Consider the following 17,110-nt stretch of genomic DNA (forward strand, 5'->3'; position numbering starts at 1 on the left):
AAATTAAGTCTATGTGGATAGTGTCGTCCGTGATAAGCCTTGCGGACTACACAGGTCAATCTGGGACGACACTTTCCTCTCATATTGTTTGTTTTTGTTTAAAGGAAGTCTCTTCTTAGCGAAAATCTATCTGAGGTGTAATGTCTCGTCAGTGATAGACCTTGCGGACTACACAGGTCAATCTTAGACGATACTTTACGCACACGCATTAAGCCCAGTTTTCCAAGAATCAATTATGGTATAAGCAATCTTTGACAGAAACGACCCATACGAGTCAAGAGTTGACCATCAAAACAAGTTGGTCGCTGAATACCAGAATTACAATGGGTTCAGAAGTTCACATATAAAGTTGTTTGGTAGAAATGGCATCTTCTCTTTCATCGGTTTTCTTTGTTTCGAGCCTATTCCTCAGAGGATTGCTATGACGTCTCTGGAATGCTGGCGAGGCTTAAGGTTCACTTTGTGTATACTACCATGAACCAGAGGTACAGAAATTATACTTAACAGTACTGCGGAGTATCGCATGGTACCTTTAAGCGTATTTTCTGTACCCGGGGTATATTGTTGTATATTTTAGAGTACCCGGGGCACTTTTAAGTAGAACCATAGCCGACAACGACCAAGTCTCAGTCACAGCCTGACACAAACACATTCATAAACTTATCTGATTATTGCTGCTATTATATACAATATCAACAGTTAACAACATATAGATTCAATAATGTCCAGCAAAACAACAAGTAGGATATACATAAATGTCAAACAAACGAACGTTTTTTAACGTACATGTGTATATCATATCATTTCTCGAGCACAATACAAACTATTTGAACTAAATACAAGTAACTAATCACATGTTTCACAAAATAATTATTATGGAAACTTGAATACATTTCAGGTCAATTATTGACTCTATCTCAGATTACAGCGCGCATCATGGACGCCAACATAAAAAAGCTTTAGTATCTGGGCTACATAAACTGACCGAGTGTTGCATAATAAATGTCCGCAAAACGTTCCAAAAACAGCAAACCGACGCAAGGTTCTGAACTCTTCCTGTCTGTGGATGCAGCATTTCGTACAATTTCACTGACCCGGTATTCACCAGAGATCTTTTAATTCGCATTGATATTGAAATCCATGTACATGATGAAATGAAGAATCTTGGCATCTGATCCGTGGTAGGGCCTGACTGTGACACGACATACATCGCGGTATGGCCAAGCTGTGACGACATGACTGGCGGTAGGGTCAATCTGTGAAGAAATGACGCACGGTAGGGCCATACTGTGACATGACGCGTGGTAGGGTCAAGCTGTGAAGACATGACGCACGGTAGGGCCATACTGTGACATGACGCGCGGTAGGGCCATACTGTGACTTGACGCGCGGTAGGGCTAAATTGCGACACAACATGAAACGCGATAGAACCAAGCTTTGACGCCCAATGGAACATTTATGTAAAAGTGGAGATAGTAGTTCACAACTTATAGCACCTTGAAACTTATATCCGTGGCAACACCTCCTGTAATTGTACTTTTTAAATGTTTCTTTCTTCTTCTCTGTAAACGGGTGGTGGTTCTAAAAGTATATCACGGGAATCGCTTGTAGTCAAAGACGTATAGTGTGGTGGGTGCTCTAATGACCTGTAAGGTGTGTGTTGTAATGAACGGTAGGGTGTGTGTTGTAATGAACTGTAGGGTGTGTGTTGTAATGAACTGTATGTTGGGTGTTGTAATGAACTGTAGGGTGGCGGCTGGAGAGGGACCTGTGGCAAAGCGACTGAGGTTCCATTGGTATTTGTGGGGTATAAATCCATCGTTCTAGAATAATCATCGTGGCACACAGTACTGCCGGTGATCGTTGATACTGCAAGAAGGAAAAGCAAACATTAAAGTGTCCCCGCATACTTTGCAATAGATTTTACATCATGGGAATATACATATGAATACACATACATCTGTACTGCTTAAATTCGTCGTAAAGATTTAATTTCAATATGAGTATCTTAAAATGACCCGGTTTTGTTGATGCACTTAATATTAATCCCAAAATAGATTTACACACACACAAAACATTAACACATTATAACAAGTTTTTGATGGGTCTTTTTGAATGAAATATTTTCTATTTTCAAGCAATTAAATGCGTTCGATGAAAACACAAACTCACAATTGAAATATTAAGCACGTTAAGTTATAAAATATGACAAAAGAGGAACATAGTTCTCATTGAAATTGCATTATGTTGTATTAATTAATTGACAATGCCTTAGAAAACGTGTCTTTGTTTTTAAAATTATATACCACGGTCATGGCCGTAAGTGTATATTGTCCGAATATAAACACAACTTAAACAGAAACAAATGGTGAGCACTCACTTTCAAAACCAGCGTTATAAGACTGCTGAGCGTCTTGTCGAGGTCGGCGTTTCTTCTTCTTGGTGAAGACTATCACACATAATAAGCAGGCGGCGATTGCCAACAAGACCGCGAACACGATCCCCACCACCTCACCCGTCGAGAGGCCGGAACTGCTCAAGCAGATATAGAATAAAGAAACCTTTAGTTTGGTGGTCCGTTTGTGCCGTAAGTGGAATACTATTGCGAAAACACGATACAAAGGAGCGAAATGACGATGATCACGATGCGAGAACGCGAGATCGTGATATTACTGATCGAGCGATATCGCATTTTAATCTCGTGTATGCACATTGTGATCTCATCCTTGATTTTCTAAAGGTCGAAATATTAACATCGAGATCTCGCAACGTATTCTCGCAATCTCGCATCGTGATCTCGAATAGTTTTATCGCACCTTCGCATCGAAATCTCGCAACCTCGCATCGCAATTTTGGTCTATCAACCTTTGTGAGAACGCGAAGTCACGATTCGAAGACAGGATCCGAAGCCACTATCCGATTGCACGATCCGAAGCCACGATCCCAAGGAACGATATTCCGATATGAAGGTTTTTTAAAGGTTCGGTCGCCAAATTTCTGTGTATATGTATGTTCACATAATATTTCGGACATAACTGATAAAATAATGTTTTGCTTAATTAAGTTTTAATACAAGTGAATTTTAAGAAATATTAAGGGGTGTTGCTGCAGTTTTGCTGATTTTTTTTCCACCAAATAGATTTTGTTCAAAAATTATATTCAAGTACTATATACAAATACTACATGTAAATGAAAAATGAAATAAAATATAGGGTAACCGGCCTTGTTTTGATTTAATTCACCATTTTTCATTTAAACTGGAAAATCTCTAATTGCCTAAAACCAATTAATAACCAATGAAATAGACAACATATAGATATTGTATAAGCTGAGATACATACAATACCATTTAATTAAACAACACAATGCCAAAAAAATGGAGAACACATGTTAAATTAAAAAAATATAATACATTTTTATGTCACCGCAAAAAAAACATCATTTTTTTACTAATTTAAACACCAAAATGTAATTTAAAAAAACTGTCAAATAGAATTCTGCAAAACTGCTCAAATATGTTCATCTACGTGTTGTCACCATAAAACACAAATACAAAAAGGGGGTCACCGTACTTTTAACCGAGATTTTTTGTTTTAACTATCCCTACCGTCTACGTCAAATTTTATAAAAATACCTCAATTAGGCAAAACCCAAGTTCCGGTACATAGATTGTAAGAAATATGCATAAACATTAGAAATTGTTTACAATCTTAACTGGGATCCCAACAGCTTACCAAAAGCCATTAATAAAAAACAATATTTAATCACAAACATAATACCATACAGTATCAAACTCGACCTTAATCATTAATAACTAAAATGTACTTGTTCACAGATTTCGGCTTGTTTTGAAGTTTGTGATTAAATGCTTTAAATTGATAAATTTAAACGACATGACTAAAAAGCTCCAGTATAAAACAAGGATGATATTAAAGAAATAAAAAAGTATAAAAAAGTTAACCCCACCTGGGATCGAACCACTGACAATGGAATTATGAACCAACTCGGTCATTTCTGCGCTACCTTCTGATGATACTGATGAACAAAAATATTGAGTTGTGTTAATAGCATCATCGGTGTTGCTATAAATATATTCTCGGTTAAATAAACTGCCGCAACACACATTTTGTAAACTTTCTGAAAGTTTCTGAACATTTCTGAAACAAAACCGGATGTATTCGCTGATTATGCACACATTTGTGCAGCATGACATTGTAATTATTGACGATGCTGGAACAGCATCGTCCAAGGTTTGATAATCATAGAAAAAAAATCACAATGGCAACCTATGTAAAAGACCGAGCCAGTCCGATTGAGATAACTCGATTTTTCAGTTCCCTTTTGCATTCGCCACTGCGTAGGAGATTGCTCGTCATTGATAACATTCCCCTAGCAGAGTTGTCGTTCATGTTTCAACATTCAACAATGGCCGCCCCCATGAGAGTCTCGAGTCAAAACTTTCTTACTGCATAAATTGGCTTGTTTCGCTATTTAGAAGCTGCCATTTATGATATATGGATTATTTATTCACTAAATCTCCGCTAATGACAACAAAGGATGGAATTCGAAGGATATATTCGATGTGAATGGATCACTTTCTATGGCTTCGCCCATGAGAGACTTGATAACACTCGTGTCAAAACTTTCTTACAGCTTAAATCGGCTTGTTTTGCTATTTAGAAATGCAACAATTAATGGAATTCGAAGGATATATTCAATGTGAATGAAGCACTTTCTGGATGTCGATAGTTTGACAAGGCAAAACTGGCATACTGATGATACTGGTATTTTTAGTTATCAATTTAAGTCACATTTTGCTTTATAAATTTTGTTTAAGCATTTTGCGACTTATTGAATGGCTATGATACCCGATATCAACATGTCATATGGGATTTGCCTATCACCAAGCTGTCCTGAAATACAACATTGAATACAAACTCTTAACTCTAATTACTGGTAAGTATGAATTCTTTCTTCTTTCTATTTAAGTAGTTGATGTCATTACAGTCCAAATAATAAGACGTAATTTACCGTTTAGTCCATGTATATTGACCTCATATTTATAGGAGTAGATATTATGTTAAAAGGGGCCTTTTCACAGATTTTGACATGTTTTGAAGTAAGTCATTAAATGCTTTATATTGATAAATGTAAACATTGGATATTAAAAGCTCCAGTTAAAAATCCAGAATAAAATTCTTTAAAAAAAAGTAGTCCGCAGCAGGGCTCGAACCAGTGACCCCCTTAGTCCTGGAGTAAAAACGCATTAGCCTGCTCAACTATTCTGCCAAGTATAATGGTTTACGTATTTTATACCTAGTATAAGCAATCTTCGTAGTTTCACACAATTAAACAACAACAACATAACTCTCCCAATTATTCAATCTTTTCGCGTTGCAAAGCTTTATAATTTTTAAATCGTTAAAAGATGCATATAATGGCTATATTAGACCATGGTAAATGTTCAGAAATACTGTTTCCTAAAAATAACATAACTAAAACGAAAATTTGCAAATCCGATACAACTTTTTTCAATTTTTGTCAATTTACCAAAACGTGAAAAGATCCCTTTAAAGTTAAATGAACCATATCCCAGTAAAAGAGACATTGAGGCGATTGTGGCCAGTTTAGATCCAGTTCAGCCTGCAGTTGCTTGAAAGCTGTTTGCTTAAGAGCGGTTTTCTGACAATGACAAATAGTTTAATTGGATACTGATTAGACTGCCCTTTTCCTGTGACCTGGCTAATTAAATTCAGAAGCCTGGTAACAGTTTAACGTTAATGTTACCAATGTGTCAGACCAGGGCCTGGATTTTGAAGTCTAGGACATGCATGGTCAGAAGATGTCATTAAAGATTATACATTTTTTCAAACACATACACATGCATACAAATATAAATAGTAAAATGCACTAAGTCAGAAGGCATTTGACTTCGGCTGGTGCCTTGGCACATCAGGTGTTTCGGTTGCAATAGTTTGATGGACTCACTACTTGGATGTGTAGTTACATTATTTTCAGTATATCAAACAGTATTTAGCATGAACCAATGATTTTTTCAAACATAAATTATTGATGTAAAATGCTTGACGGAATAATATTTAAGGTTTAAGAAGGCATTTTCTTTTTGTTTTAAAGGATATCTTTGAAAATTATATTTTTCATGATTTTTTTGGCAACAAGGGGTAATGCATTAAAAAAAATGTTATTAATTATCTGAAAAAAACTGGTACCATGAGTAGCATGAAACAATAATTTTTTTAAACATTTGTAATTGATGAAAAATGATTGCAAAAATAATATCTAAGGTCATATAAAGCATTTTTATGCCCCCCCCCCCCCGTCGAAGAAGAGGGGGTTTATTTCTTTGCACATGTCGGTCTGTCGGTCTGTCGGTCTGTCGTTCCGCCCACCAGGTGGTTTTCCGGATGATAACTCAAGAACGCTTGGGCCTAGGATCATGAAACTTCATAGGTACATTGATCATGACTTGCAGATGACCCCTATTGATTTTCAGGTCACTAGGTCAAAGGTCAAGGTCGCATTGACAAAAAACATTTTCACACAATGGCTGTCATTACAACGGAGAGCCCATATGGGGGGCATGCATGTTTTACAAACAGCCCTTGTTTATTTTATCTTAATAGGTTACTCTGAAAATTCTATTTTTCATGATTTTTTTTGCAACAAGGTGTCATGAAAGTTAAAAAATGTTACGAGATTTTTAGACCAAAACTGTACTATGATAATACTATGATGCACTTATCCAAAACATTTACAATTATATTGTTTATTCTTGAAAATGTATTTCCCCTATTCACTAAAAATAACACTTTTGATCAGAAAATTCATATATAATGATGTTTACTTTTATTTTCAAGAATCATAATGCCTCTTTTTAGTTGTATTTAGCCACAAGTTCTCATCAGCCACTTAAGGGTTATATGTTGCCTTTCTTTTACTAAATGCAAAATAATTCTACACTTTGAGACATTCATAAAATATTTTATGTCTTTACAACACTGACAGGCTAATAAATTTATATATCAAGTACTTCCATACCAACAGGACCTTTCTAGGCGGGCAACCTAGCAACTTTGATTTGTTCATATCTTACTATCAATCTGTTATATGTGTTAGGAGTCATTTGTTCGGAGAACATTTAATGTTTGTTATAACTTTTAAATAATTCAATGTTCAAAGTGATACATGTATTGTTATTGACCGATAAAACCAACATACTGATTAAAAGAGAAATATTTAATAAATTATTTGCATTTTATCTTTACATGAGAAATATTTGCTTAAATGTTTTTCAAACTATAGAGAAATCTATATACAATTAATAATTGACGACGTTTAACAAAAAAATCGAAATAGTAAAATGGTTTCCGGATGATAACTCAAGAACGCTTATGCCTAGGATCATGAAACTTCATAGGTACATTGATCATGACTCGCAGATGACCCCTATTGACTTTCAGATCACTAGTTCAAAGGTCAAGGTCACGGTGACTTGACTCAGTAAAATGGTTTCCGGATGATAACACAAGAAAGCTTACGCCTAGGATCATGAAACTTCATAGGTACATTGATCATGACTCGCATATAACCCCTATTGATGTTCAGGTCATTAGGTCAAAGGTCAAGGTCACAGTGAGTCAAAACAGTTTAATGATTTCCAGATGATAACTCAAGAATGCTTACGTCTAGGATCATGAAACTTCATAGGTTCATTGATCATGACTTGCAGATTACCCCTATTGATGTTTAGGTCACTAGGTCAAAGGTCAAGGTCAAAGTGATTCAAAGCAGTAAAATAGTATCCAGATGATATCTCAAAAATGCTTACGCCTAGGATCATTAAACTTCATAGGTATATTGATCATGACTGGTATATAACCCTTATTGATTTTCAGATCACTTGGTCAAAGGTCAAGGTCACAGTGACTCATAACAGTAAAAAGGTTTCCTGATGATAACTCAAGAAAAGCAAGGCCTAGGATCATGAAACTTCATAGGTAAATTGATCATGACTGGCAGATAATCCCTATTGATTTTCAGGTTACTAGGTCAAATGTCAAGGTCACAGTGACAAAAAATGTATTCACACAATGGCTACCACTACAACTGACAGCCCATATGGCGGGCATGCATGTTTTACAAACAGCCCTTGTTTGTCTTATGTTGGTATATGTTCATCTCTGTCAATGCTTTAAGTTTGAAAGTAGGTCATATGTTGTCCAAACTAGGTCAACAAACCAAATCACAGAAAAGGTTAGGGAACACTTCCAGATCTTCATGAAAATTGGACAGAATTGAATGTTATCTCGATGAAATAAAGTTTCAGTTTGAAAGTTGGTAGTTTATCAAAAACTAGGTCATTAGGTCGAAATATAGAAAACTTCCTTTACCTTTCTACAGGTCACATTATCTTCCTGATTTTCATGAAAATTGCTTACAATGTCCATCTTAATCAAATCAAAAGCTGAATTTGCAAGTTGGTCCTGGCAGGCTAAAGCTAGGTGTCAACTTAGTCAAATCATACACAAGTTTTTGACACTATAGAAGGAGTTTTGGGTGAGCGATACAGGGCTATCTTGTTTTAGAACAGCATGTAGTAAGAAAGGGAAGGTATTGTATTTGTTTCAAAAGTAACATTTTATTGTCATTGGAAGTAACTGAGCAATTATATGATGTCATAGTTTTGGTTATTTTGCTCACTTGTTATGATGTGACAAGGTGAGCTTTTGTTTTCACTCTTTGTTGTATTTTATCCAAAGTTTATTGTGAACACATAAGATATCATTTTACAATGTTTAAATTTGGATGTCACCTCTTTGCCAGATTCTTATGAAACTAGTCACCTCTATGTCATTTTTGGTTTCATATTCTATCAAAAATTAGGGAACTAGGTCAAATATAAGAAAAGGTCTGTTAATACTTTAGTGGTCACATTCTCTCTCTGATCCACTTGTAAATTGGTTAGAACATTATTTTAAATGATTTCAAAGCCAAGCATGAAAGTAGCATATTTAACATTTAGGTCACAAGGTCTAGTCTCAGTGATTAACAGGTCACGTTCCAAAGTGGGTCATGTGCTTCCAAGCATTTGATCAATAACTAAAATCATTAAAATCCTTGTTAAAACTTACATTTTTTACCTGATCTTCATGGCAGTTGATCAGAATGTTCAAATAAATAAAAGTAGGATCTCGGTAACAAGACTCAACTAGATCGGATAGACGCAAATAGTTTGTTCATACTCACAATGCCTTTTTTCTAGATCTTCATGAAAAATTAGTTAACACCACTAGGAAACAACAGTTTCAGGTGAGCCACATTGTGCTGTTTAAGCTATCTATGTATAGTCTATAGATTGTTACAAAACCTTGTTTATCAATAAAAATAAATGAAAAAATGGCTTTCTAAAACGTGTAGTCTTGGATGATATATTCATCAACTTATAATCTACGACAATCTTTTGAGAAGAAAAACAAAGTTTGATTATTATTATACCCCTACATACTGTGATTGGGGGCTAGCACAAGAATTCTCAATTATGTTCCTCGAAAAATAATGGGTTAGCATATTGTTGCTGTTTTACCCAGTTGTCTGGACCATTACTCCCAAAATAATTTTAAGTTCAAATATGAGATATTTAGGTAAATAAATTTCATTGAAGGGATGCAGTGTCCAAGAACGAAAACGATTGCACCACAACCATCAACTATTGACCTGCGGATAAATGACAAGCAATAAAAATTACACAATTGCGGTGATGTAGATTAACTTAAATGGATGCTTATTTATGTTATGCTTTCCGGTGATTTATACAGAAATATCAGTGAAATAAACTGGTATTTCACTGTGTTAAATAGTGAAAAATAACAGTGAAATATAGATATTTTTTGCATTTTTTCTGGGAAAATCAATATGCCACCGAATCCAACAAATATCCTCTATATATCTATCCTCTTCAAAAGCATCGTCAAACCAGTAATTTCAGTACTTTGATATACTGATGTTAGACTTGTTACATCAACTCAAGAGAGATCGCTCTATAAGTTTAACAAACTCCAAAGTTAAGTTTGTCTCCCTTTTGGAATCTGGATAACGTACCAACATTTTGTGTTATTCTCGCAGCACCGGGAACCAGCTTGGCAATATAGGTATATTTCTGTATCGTGGATGGTTCTACAAAGTTCGGTAGCTTCGACGAAAATACCTGAAAAAAAGAGAAAATATGTTATCTGTATACAGGTATACTAATTGTTATATATCAAATACAAAATGTGTTTACATATAAAGGAGATGGTCGGACATATTATAACAACAATTGCGTTTTGAGCAAACATAAAATGTCCGTACTATAATTTTAGATATTGCAACATGTTTGTATACCCTTGTAACATGAATACAGTTTATACCGTTAAATGTTTGTATTATACTGTTAGAGGTTTCTTACATTATCGTTGCGTGTTCCTACACTACCTCTTCATGTTCGAACATTACCGTTAAATGCAAACACGATCGGTATGTGTTGCTTCACAATTGTTACATCTTTGTACACTACTCAACCTTTAATCTAGAGGCGAAGCCAGGCGTATTTCATCGGACAGCCAATATTTTTGGTAGTTCTGGATGAAAAATGTGAGCTCTCAAATGCCAAGTTAAAACACGGGTCTTGTCCATATCACACAGAAGAAAAATTTAATGTGCACATGTATCATAGTCATCATAGTTACCATACCGTAACAAAATATGTCACATTGTAACATTGTACAAACGGCGGATCGCCATTAGCATTAGGTTGCTACTCATGAAAACTGGTCATCTGAATTTGATCCTCGTTTTGAGAAAACTGTGCCTATCGCATGTGCGCAAAGTGTCATCCTATATAAGCCTGTCCAGTCCGCGCAGGCTAATCAGGGGCGAATATTTCCGTCTAAACTGGATTTTCGCTTAGAAGATACTACCTTAAAAAAATAAAACACGCGGATAGTGGCGTCCATGATTGGCCTGCGCGAATTAAGCTTTTCGAAAACCCGTCTTTAAGGAGTTATTGTAGATTTGACTCTATTATCAGTGAAACATACTTCGTGTTCTTTCTATATGTGCAAGTGCACATCAAATGTTCACTTTGAGAAGCTTTCACATGCTCATGGTAATTTATAAAACATGTTTGTTTCCACATAAACATTAGTTACTATATACCATCATACGAGATTTATAATATGCCGACATAGTTACACAATTAATGTAGGATCTTAACAAACATGTGGTTAAGGCGTAACCCAGTTATTTGCCCATGGATATGTCCCCACAGTCGCAGTTACCCAGAAGTGTGTCCAAGGGTATGTCCCCACAGTCGAGGTTACCCAAAAGTGTGTCCAATAGTATGTCCCCACAGTCGAAATAACTCAGAAGTTTGTCCAATGGTATGTCCCCACAGTCGGAGTTACCCAGAAGTGTGTTCAATGGTATGTCCCCACAGCCGCAGTTACCTAGAAGTGTGTCCAATGGTATGTCCCTACAGTTGAAGTTACCAAGAAGTGTGTTCAAGGGTATGTCCCTACAGTCGCGGTTACCCAAAAGTGTGTCTAATAGTATGTCCCCACAGTTGGAGTTATCCAGAAGTGTTCAAGGGCATGTCCATACAGTCGCGGTTACCGAGACACGCCTGTTCTTGCGTATGCCTGTTGTCACATCTACGATATGGTAGACTCTAAGTAAGTGTCAGCTAGGATGTCTAGTACGGTAAATACTTATCTTTGGTCATATGGGTGTGAATGCGCTTGGCCGTATTCTTGTTTTAGTAAATGTCAAAAAACTATTCGCACGTGAAATTTGTATTGCGACAAGAGAAAACTGTTTAAGCGTATTCTCAAACATTATCATACATTATGTATGGTAGTCATGCACAATTATTTTCACGTCCTTTTGTATGTATAATGGGATGTCAGTTTTGGCATTTAGAATTGATTATGGAAAAGATATGTTGATTTTATCAAGTAAATAGGTACGTGGAAATGGGTACATTCCACTAGGTTTCGCATGGTGGCATAGTATTTTTTTTTCCTTCTAAATTTTAAAATCTTCATTGTATTTATTCAAGTCTCGCTCAGAGAAAACCGGGTTTAAAGTGTCGTCCCAGATGTGCAGTCTGCACATGCTAATCAGAGACGACATGACACTTTCCGCTTAGAATGGATTTTCGCCAAGAAGAGACCTTCTGTATACGAAAAATATCATTAAAGCGTTAGCACCACAGGCTAATCATGGACGAAACTTTTTAGCAACGTTTTATCACAGCGCGGTTCATATAGTACCTCCCACCCCGCCACCTCTTTGAAAACCATTACTTTAACTTATTGGATATTTTTGTGCAAAATATATAATAACATGTGTGCACTCTAACTAAAGTAATAGAGCGTTTGGGCTTTCATCGCAGTTGAATTGATCTCACATCTAACATCACCGTACAACAATACAAACTGAAACTTCTGAAGCACCTCAGTTTGGTTTCTATCCTAATTTGGTATCCAACACAAAGTGCGTTACATTCGTATTAATTTGAAATGAAACCGAACACATTTGGGTAGCAATTTGTTCATGCTTCCTTTGATACTTTCATATTGACGAGGGCTTTGAAGTTTGAGATGGTAGTATTGGTGGTGGCGCTGGTTGTGCAGGTGATGGTGGTAGTGATGGTGGTGGTGATGATGGTGGTAAATGTTGTGGTAGTGGTGGTGGTGATGATGGAGGTGAATATGGTGGTAGTGGTGGTGGTTATGTCGGTGACGGTGGTGGTGGTGGTGGTGGTGGTGGTGGTGGTGGTGGTGGTGGTGGTGGTGGTGGTGGTGGTGGTGGTGGTGGTGGTGTCGGTGGTGGTGGTGGTGGTGGTGGTGGTGGTGGTGGTGGTGGTGGTGGTGGTGGTGGTGGTGGTGGTGGTGGTGGTGGTGGTGGTGGTGGTGGTGGTGGTGGTGGTGTGGTGGTGGTGGAGGCGGTGGTGGTTCTCGTGGTAGTATTGGTGGTTGTGTCGGTGATGGTGATGGTGGTGGTTGCTGTAATGGTGGTGGTAGTGGACGTGGTGTCGGTGGTTGTGATGGTGGTTGTGGTAGTGTTGGTGGGGTGGCGGTGGGGTTGCGGCGGCGGCGGTGATGGTGACAGTAAAGGTTGGGTGGTGGTGGTGGAGGTTATGGGGATCAGATGGTGGTGGCGGTGGTTGTGGTGATGGTTGTGGTGGAGGTTTGGGCGGTGGTTTTAGTAGGATTGGTGGTGGGGCTGGTTGTAAAGGTGATGGTGTTGGTGATGGTGCTGGTGGAAGTGGTGTTGCTGTTTGTGGTGGTGATGATGGTGGTGGTGCTGGTGGCGTGCTGGTGGTGGTGGTGGTGGTGCTGGTGGTGTTGGTGGTGGAAGTGGTGGTTGTTGTGTCGGTTATGGTGGTGGTTGTTATAACGGTGGTGGTAGTGGAAATAATGGTGGTGTTGGTGATGGTGGTTGTGGAAGTATTGGTGGGGTTAGTGGTGGGGTGGCGGCGGCGACAGCGGTGACGGTAAAGGTGGGGGTGGTGGTGGAGGAGGTGAGGTTCTGGGGATCAGGTGGTGGTGTTTGTGGTGTTGGTTGAGGTAGTATTGGTGGTGGCGCTGGTTGTAAAGGTGCTGGTGCTGGTGCTGGTGGTTGTGGTGGTGGTGGTGCTGCTGCTGATGGTGATAGTGGTGGTTGTGCTGGGGGTGGTCCTGGTGGTGCTGGTGGTTGCGCTGGCGATGGTTGTGGTTGGTTAGGGTTGTGCTGATGGCGTTGATTGTTGTATTGGTGGTTTTGATGGTGGTGGTGATGGTTGTGATAGTGGTATTGGTGGGGATGATTGCGGACTGGAGTGTTGTCGTATTGGTGATGATGGTGCTAGAGCTGGTGATTTTTGTTTTGGTGGTGGTGATGATGTTTTTAGTGGCGATAATGATGGTTTTAGCGGTAGTGATTGTAGTTTTCTGAGCGATTGATGATGGAATAGGTGGTGCTGTTGAAGGATTTAATGGTATTTAAAGACCAAATTCACTATGGCCTACGACATCAAAGTCATCTTGACACCAAATTCTAGGGCCGCGTGCAAATCCCAGAGCATCTAAATGTACATGTAAATGTATGTGTTTAATTCAATCAAGTACACGTTATGTGCAATCTCACATTTGGTTTAAACGCCCTGCGGGTCGCGATGTACTATCGTCCAGCGGAAACTTTATGACACCGTCTGACAGGTTCAACGACCGGTTGAGTGACCGATCGTAGTAAACACTTCGCTGCAATTACCTTCCGATCGGTCGCCTCTGCGGTCACTAGTTAAATCCTTTCCGATCTAGGTTTATCATTGCAATCGTAAATATCTATTTTTAATTCATTTGTCTACATACATGCTTATGTCACATATAGTTATTATTTATTAACTATACGGTTGTCATCATGGCGATTACGCCCTGTCTTGTATGGAAGTATCTGTACTGTATGACTTGAGTTGTTGAAAGCTATAAACACAATTAAACGCGTTATTTTACCACAAGTTTATGCTGACACGTGGATGACAGCATGATGAATAATTATTTAATATCATTAGCTACTAATTGCATTGCGTTATAAAGAACGTTTGTTTGCGTCTGACAATGACGTGTCGGTGTGCTCTTGTAAAATAGAGATATGCAATGGGAACTTTGATTTCAATTGAAACGAATACATGCCAAAGACATGCATTTAATGCAATACATTAATTTAGAATCGTTTCAGTGCCCCAGATAAGCTGCGTATCTGCGTCTTTCACCCTATTAAAATGTTTAAAAACGCAAAGAAATACAATATCATGCGTATTGAAAACGCACCCGATTTGCCTTTTACGCACATTCGTCTTATTTGATGCGTACGATACAATAGCTTTGATCGAAAAAACTTTGCTCATTTTCGGTATTTTTTGCGATTATTTTCGTTACGCGGCGACGCTTTTATTCAGCAAGCGCCTGGATGACGGGGCAATAAAACAGTCAAAGCTATTCAAACGCTCTGCGGACTAGATTTCATAGTTAAATAAAGCGGCTGACAAAATTATTTACGACGACATACATGCGTTTTCAATCTGACTTAATCCGTCGTTCATTGTGCAAATATTTGTAAAGTGTCTGTACTTTCAGTTTCTAATACGATGCGTAATAAAAATGTCTAAGAGAAAGACGTCCGCAATTGTTGCGCCAAAATATGTGTCGATCGCTAACTTTATCGAACCAAGAAAGCAAGAGTCAATAAGTGCCGAATCATTCGTGTTATCGATTTTTTTTAAGTTTAAAGTTTATATTATTGACAGTTTCAAGGATTAAAGATGTTATGAAACATCAGTTTATTAAAGTTAATTATATTAGTTTACAGTTTTATTGAATCAATACAATTGTGTGCAGCTTCAACAGAAGTAAAGCAGCAATGGTTTTACTGTATGCATCTTATAACTCATTTCACCCTATTCCAAGAATGAAATCACCCTATTTTTCAAAATCAGTGGGTGAAAACCCTATTACCGAAATAATTATCTGGGGCACTGCATTAATTTAGAATCGTTTTATAAAATTTAGTCTATTGCACTATAAATAAAACAGAAAATATGCCGGATATTATAAACACATTTTATATATTTATTAATTTTATGACAAATCGATCATATCACTTGAACAGATGTTGTTAATAAACTCGTTAACAATCGTTTAAGTGGATGCTCTTGTATATAAGTAATACATGTATACCCGTCCCGTAAACTTCTACAATATAGAGCAAGAGTGTTATATTACTATTCAATGCTACAATACACCTCAATATAGAGCAAGAGTGTTATATTACTATTCAATGCTACAATACACCTTATAAAAGGCTCGATGAAGAGAAAACGCTTAATTTGCATTTTGCTAGTATTTAAAATCTTTGTGAACTTTGTACATTAATTTAAGAACATGCAGAATCCCCCCCCCCCCTCCTTAAAGGCATAATTATATATTGATACAGAGTATTTCAACCAAAAATGGGAAATCACACTTATATTGGTTTAAAGTTGTCGTAGTAAAAATAGTAGAATTACTTAAAATAATAAAATAATAATTATAAAAAATAATAAACAGAAAAAGAAGAACAAAAAGGAAAAAAAAAAGAAAATGAGGAAGAAAAAGAGAAGAAGAATTTACTGACCTGAGAATGATACGAATAAATAAATCACATGCGTTACAAACAATTTGTAACCACCCATGCTTGTATCAAAATGCACCCCAGTCCGAACACCGAAAAGAAAACTGCGATTCAGCATTAATTCAGACTGCAATAATCCAGAGTAGGTTTTAACTTCGTCGCACTAAAAGGTACCGTTTGGTTGTATACAAGAAAAGTTTAACAAGTAGTACATGTGGTCGTAGTTTTTGACTGTCTGGATCAGTGAAGCGTTTTGGTTATGCAACTTAGTACTGTATACGATTAATTGCGTAAGAACGGCTAATATGTATTCACGTCTTCGTTGTCAATACACTATTTGTTAACACATCAATACGACTAATGACAAGAAGGCTCCAACAAACAGCTCTTTGTTTCCCCAAAGCCGACCGACAATATTTTTGGCGTCGAACCGCATTTTTTTGTATTTCAGTTTTGGGTTTTTGATCATTTAGCGCCTTCGTGAAGTTAGTCTATTAAGCGTGTGCAATAATTAGGATGATATTTTAACAACCTATTCAACACCTATTCAGCATATTAAGTCAATTGAGCATATTTGAGACATGTGATGAAATAAACGGCTTTTTTTAAATAATAATTTGCCTTTTAGCAACCCAATTATTATAAAGCCTACGTAATTACTCTTAGTTTTCAGATGCTTAAATTTTTAAAATAAAAATAATTAAGTCGTTTCAAGTCCGAAAATTTTCGGCCTCTTTAAAATATATAAACATTTCGTCGACTTTTAGATATACCGGGTACCTCTATATAGAGTAACTTGTTAAAATAATAGCGCATATGCGGATCCAGGGGGGGGGGGGGGCGTCCCGCCCCCCTAAATTCGCCAAAGAAAAGTCAATTCATTTAATGTTTCACACTTAAC

At 37.2% G+C, this 17,110-nt stretch overlaps 1 protein-coding gene across 1 annotated transcript; it reads right to left on the reverse strand.

Annotated features, from left to right (window-relative positions):
* Nucleotides 1–689: 689 nt before the first annotated feature.
* LOC127845131 (uncharacterized) lies at nucleotides 690–16,850 on the reverse strand. Its single transcript, XM_052375850.1, has 4 exons — nucleotides 16,213–16,850; nucleotides 10,120–10,225; nucleotides 2,381–2,532; nucleotides 690–1,869 (listed from the first exon to the last, which is right to left on the reverse strand). The coding sequence occupies exons 1-4, from the start codon at nucleotides 16,325–16,327 to the stop codon at nucleotides 1,541–1,543; spliced, it is 702 nt and encodes a 233-aa protein (XP_052231810.1). The 5' UTR covers nucleotides 16,328–16,850; the 3' UTR covers nucleotides 690–1,540.
* Nucleotides 16,851–17,110: the final 260 nt, after the last annotated feature.

This window comes from Dreissena polymorpha, chromosome 9, assembly GCF_020536995.1.
Source record: "Dreissena polymorpha isolate Duluth1 chromosome 9, UMN_Dpol_1.0, whole genome shotgun sequence".
NCBI lineage: Eukaryota > Metazoa > Mollusca > Bivalvia > Myida > Dreissenidae > Dreissena > Dreissena polymorpha.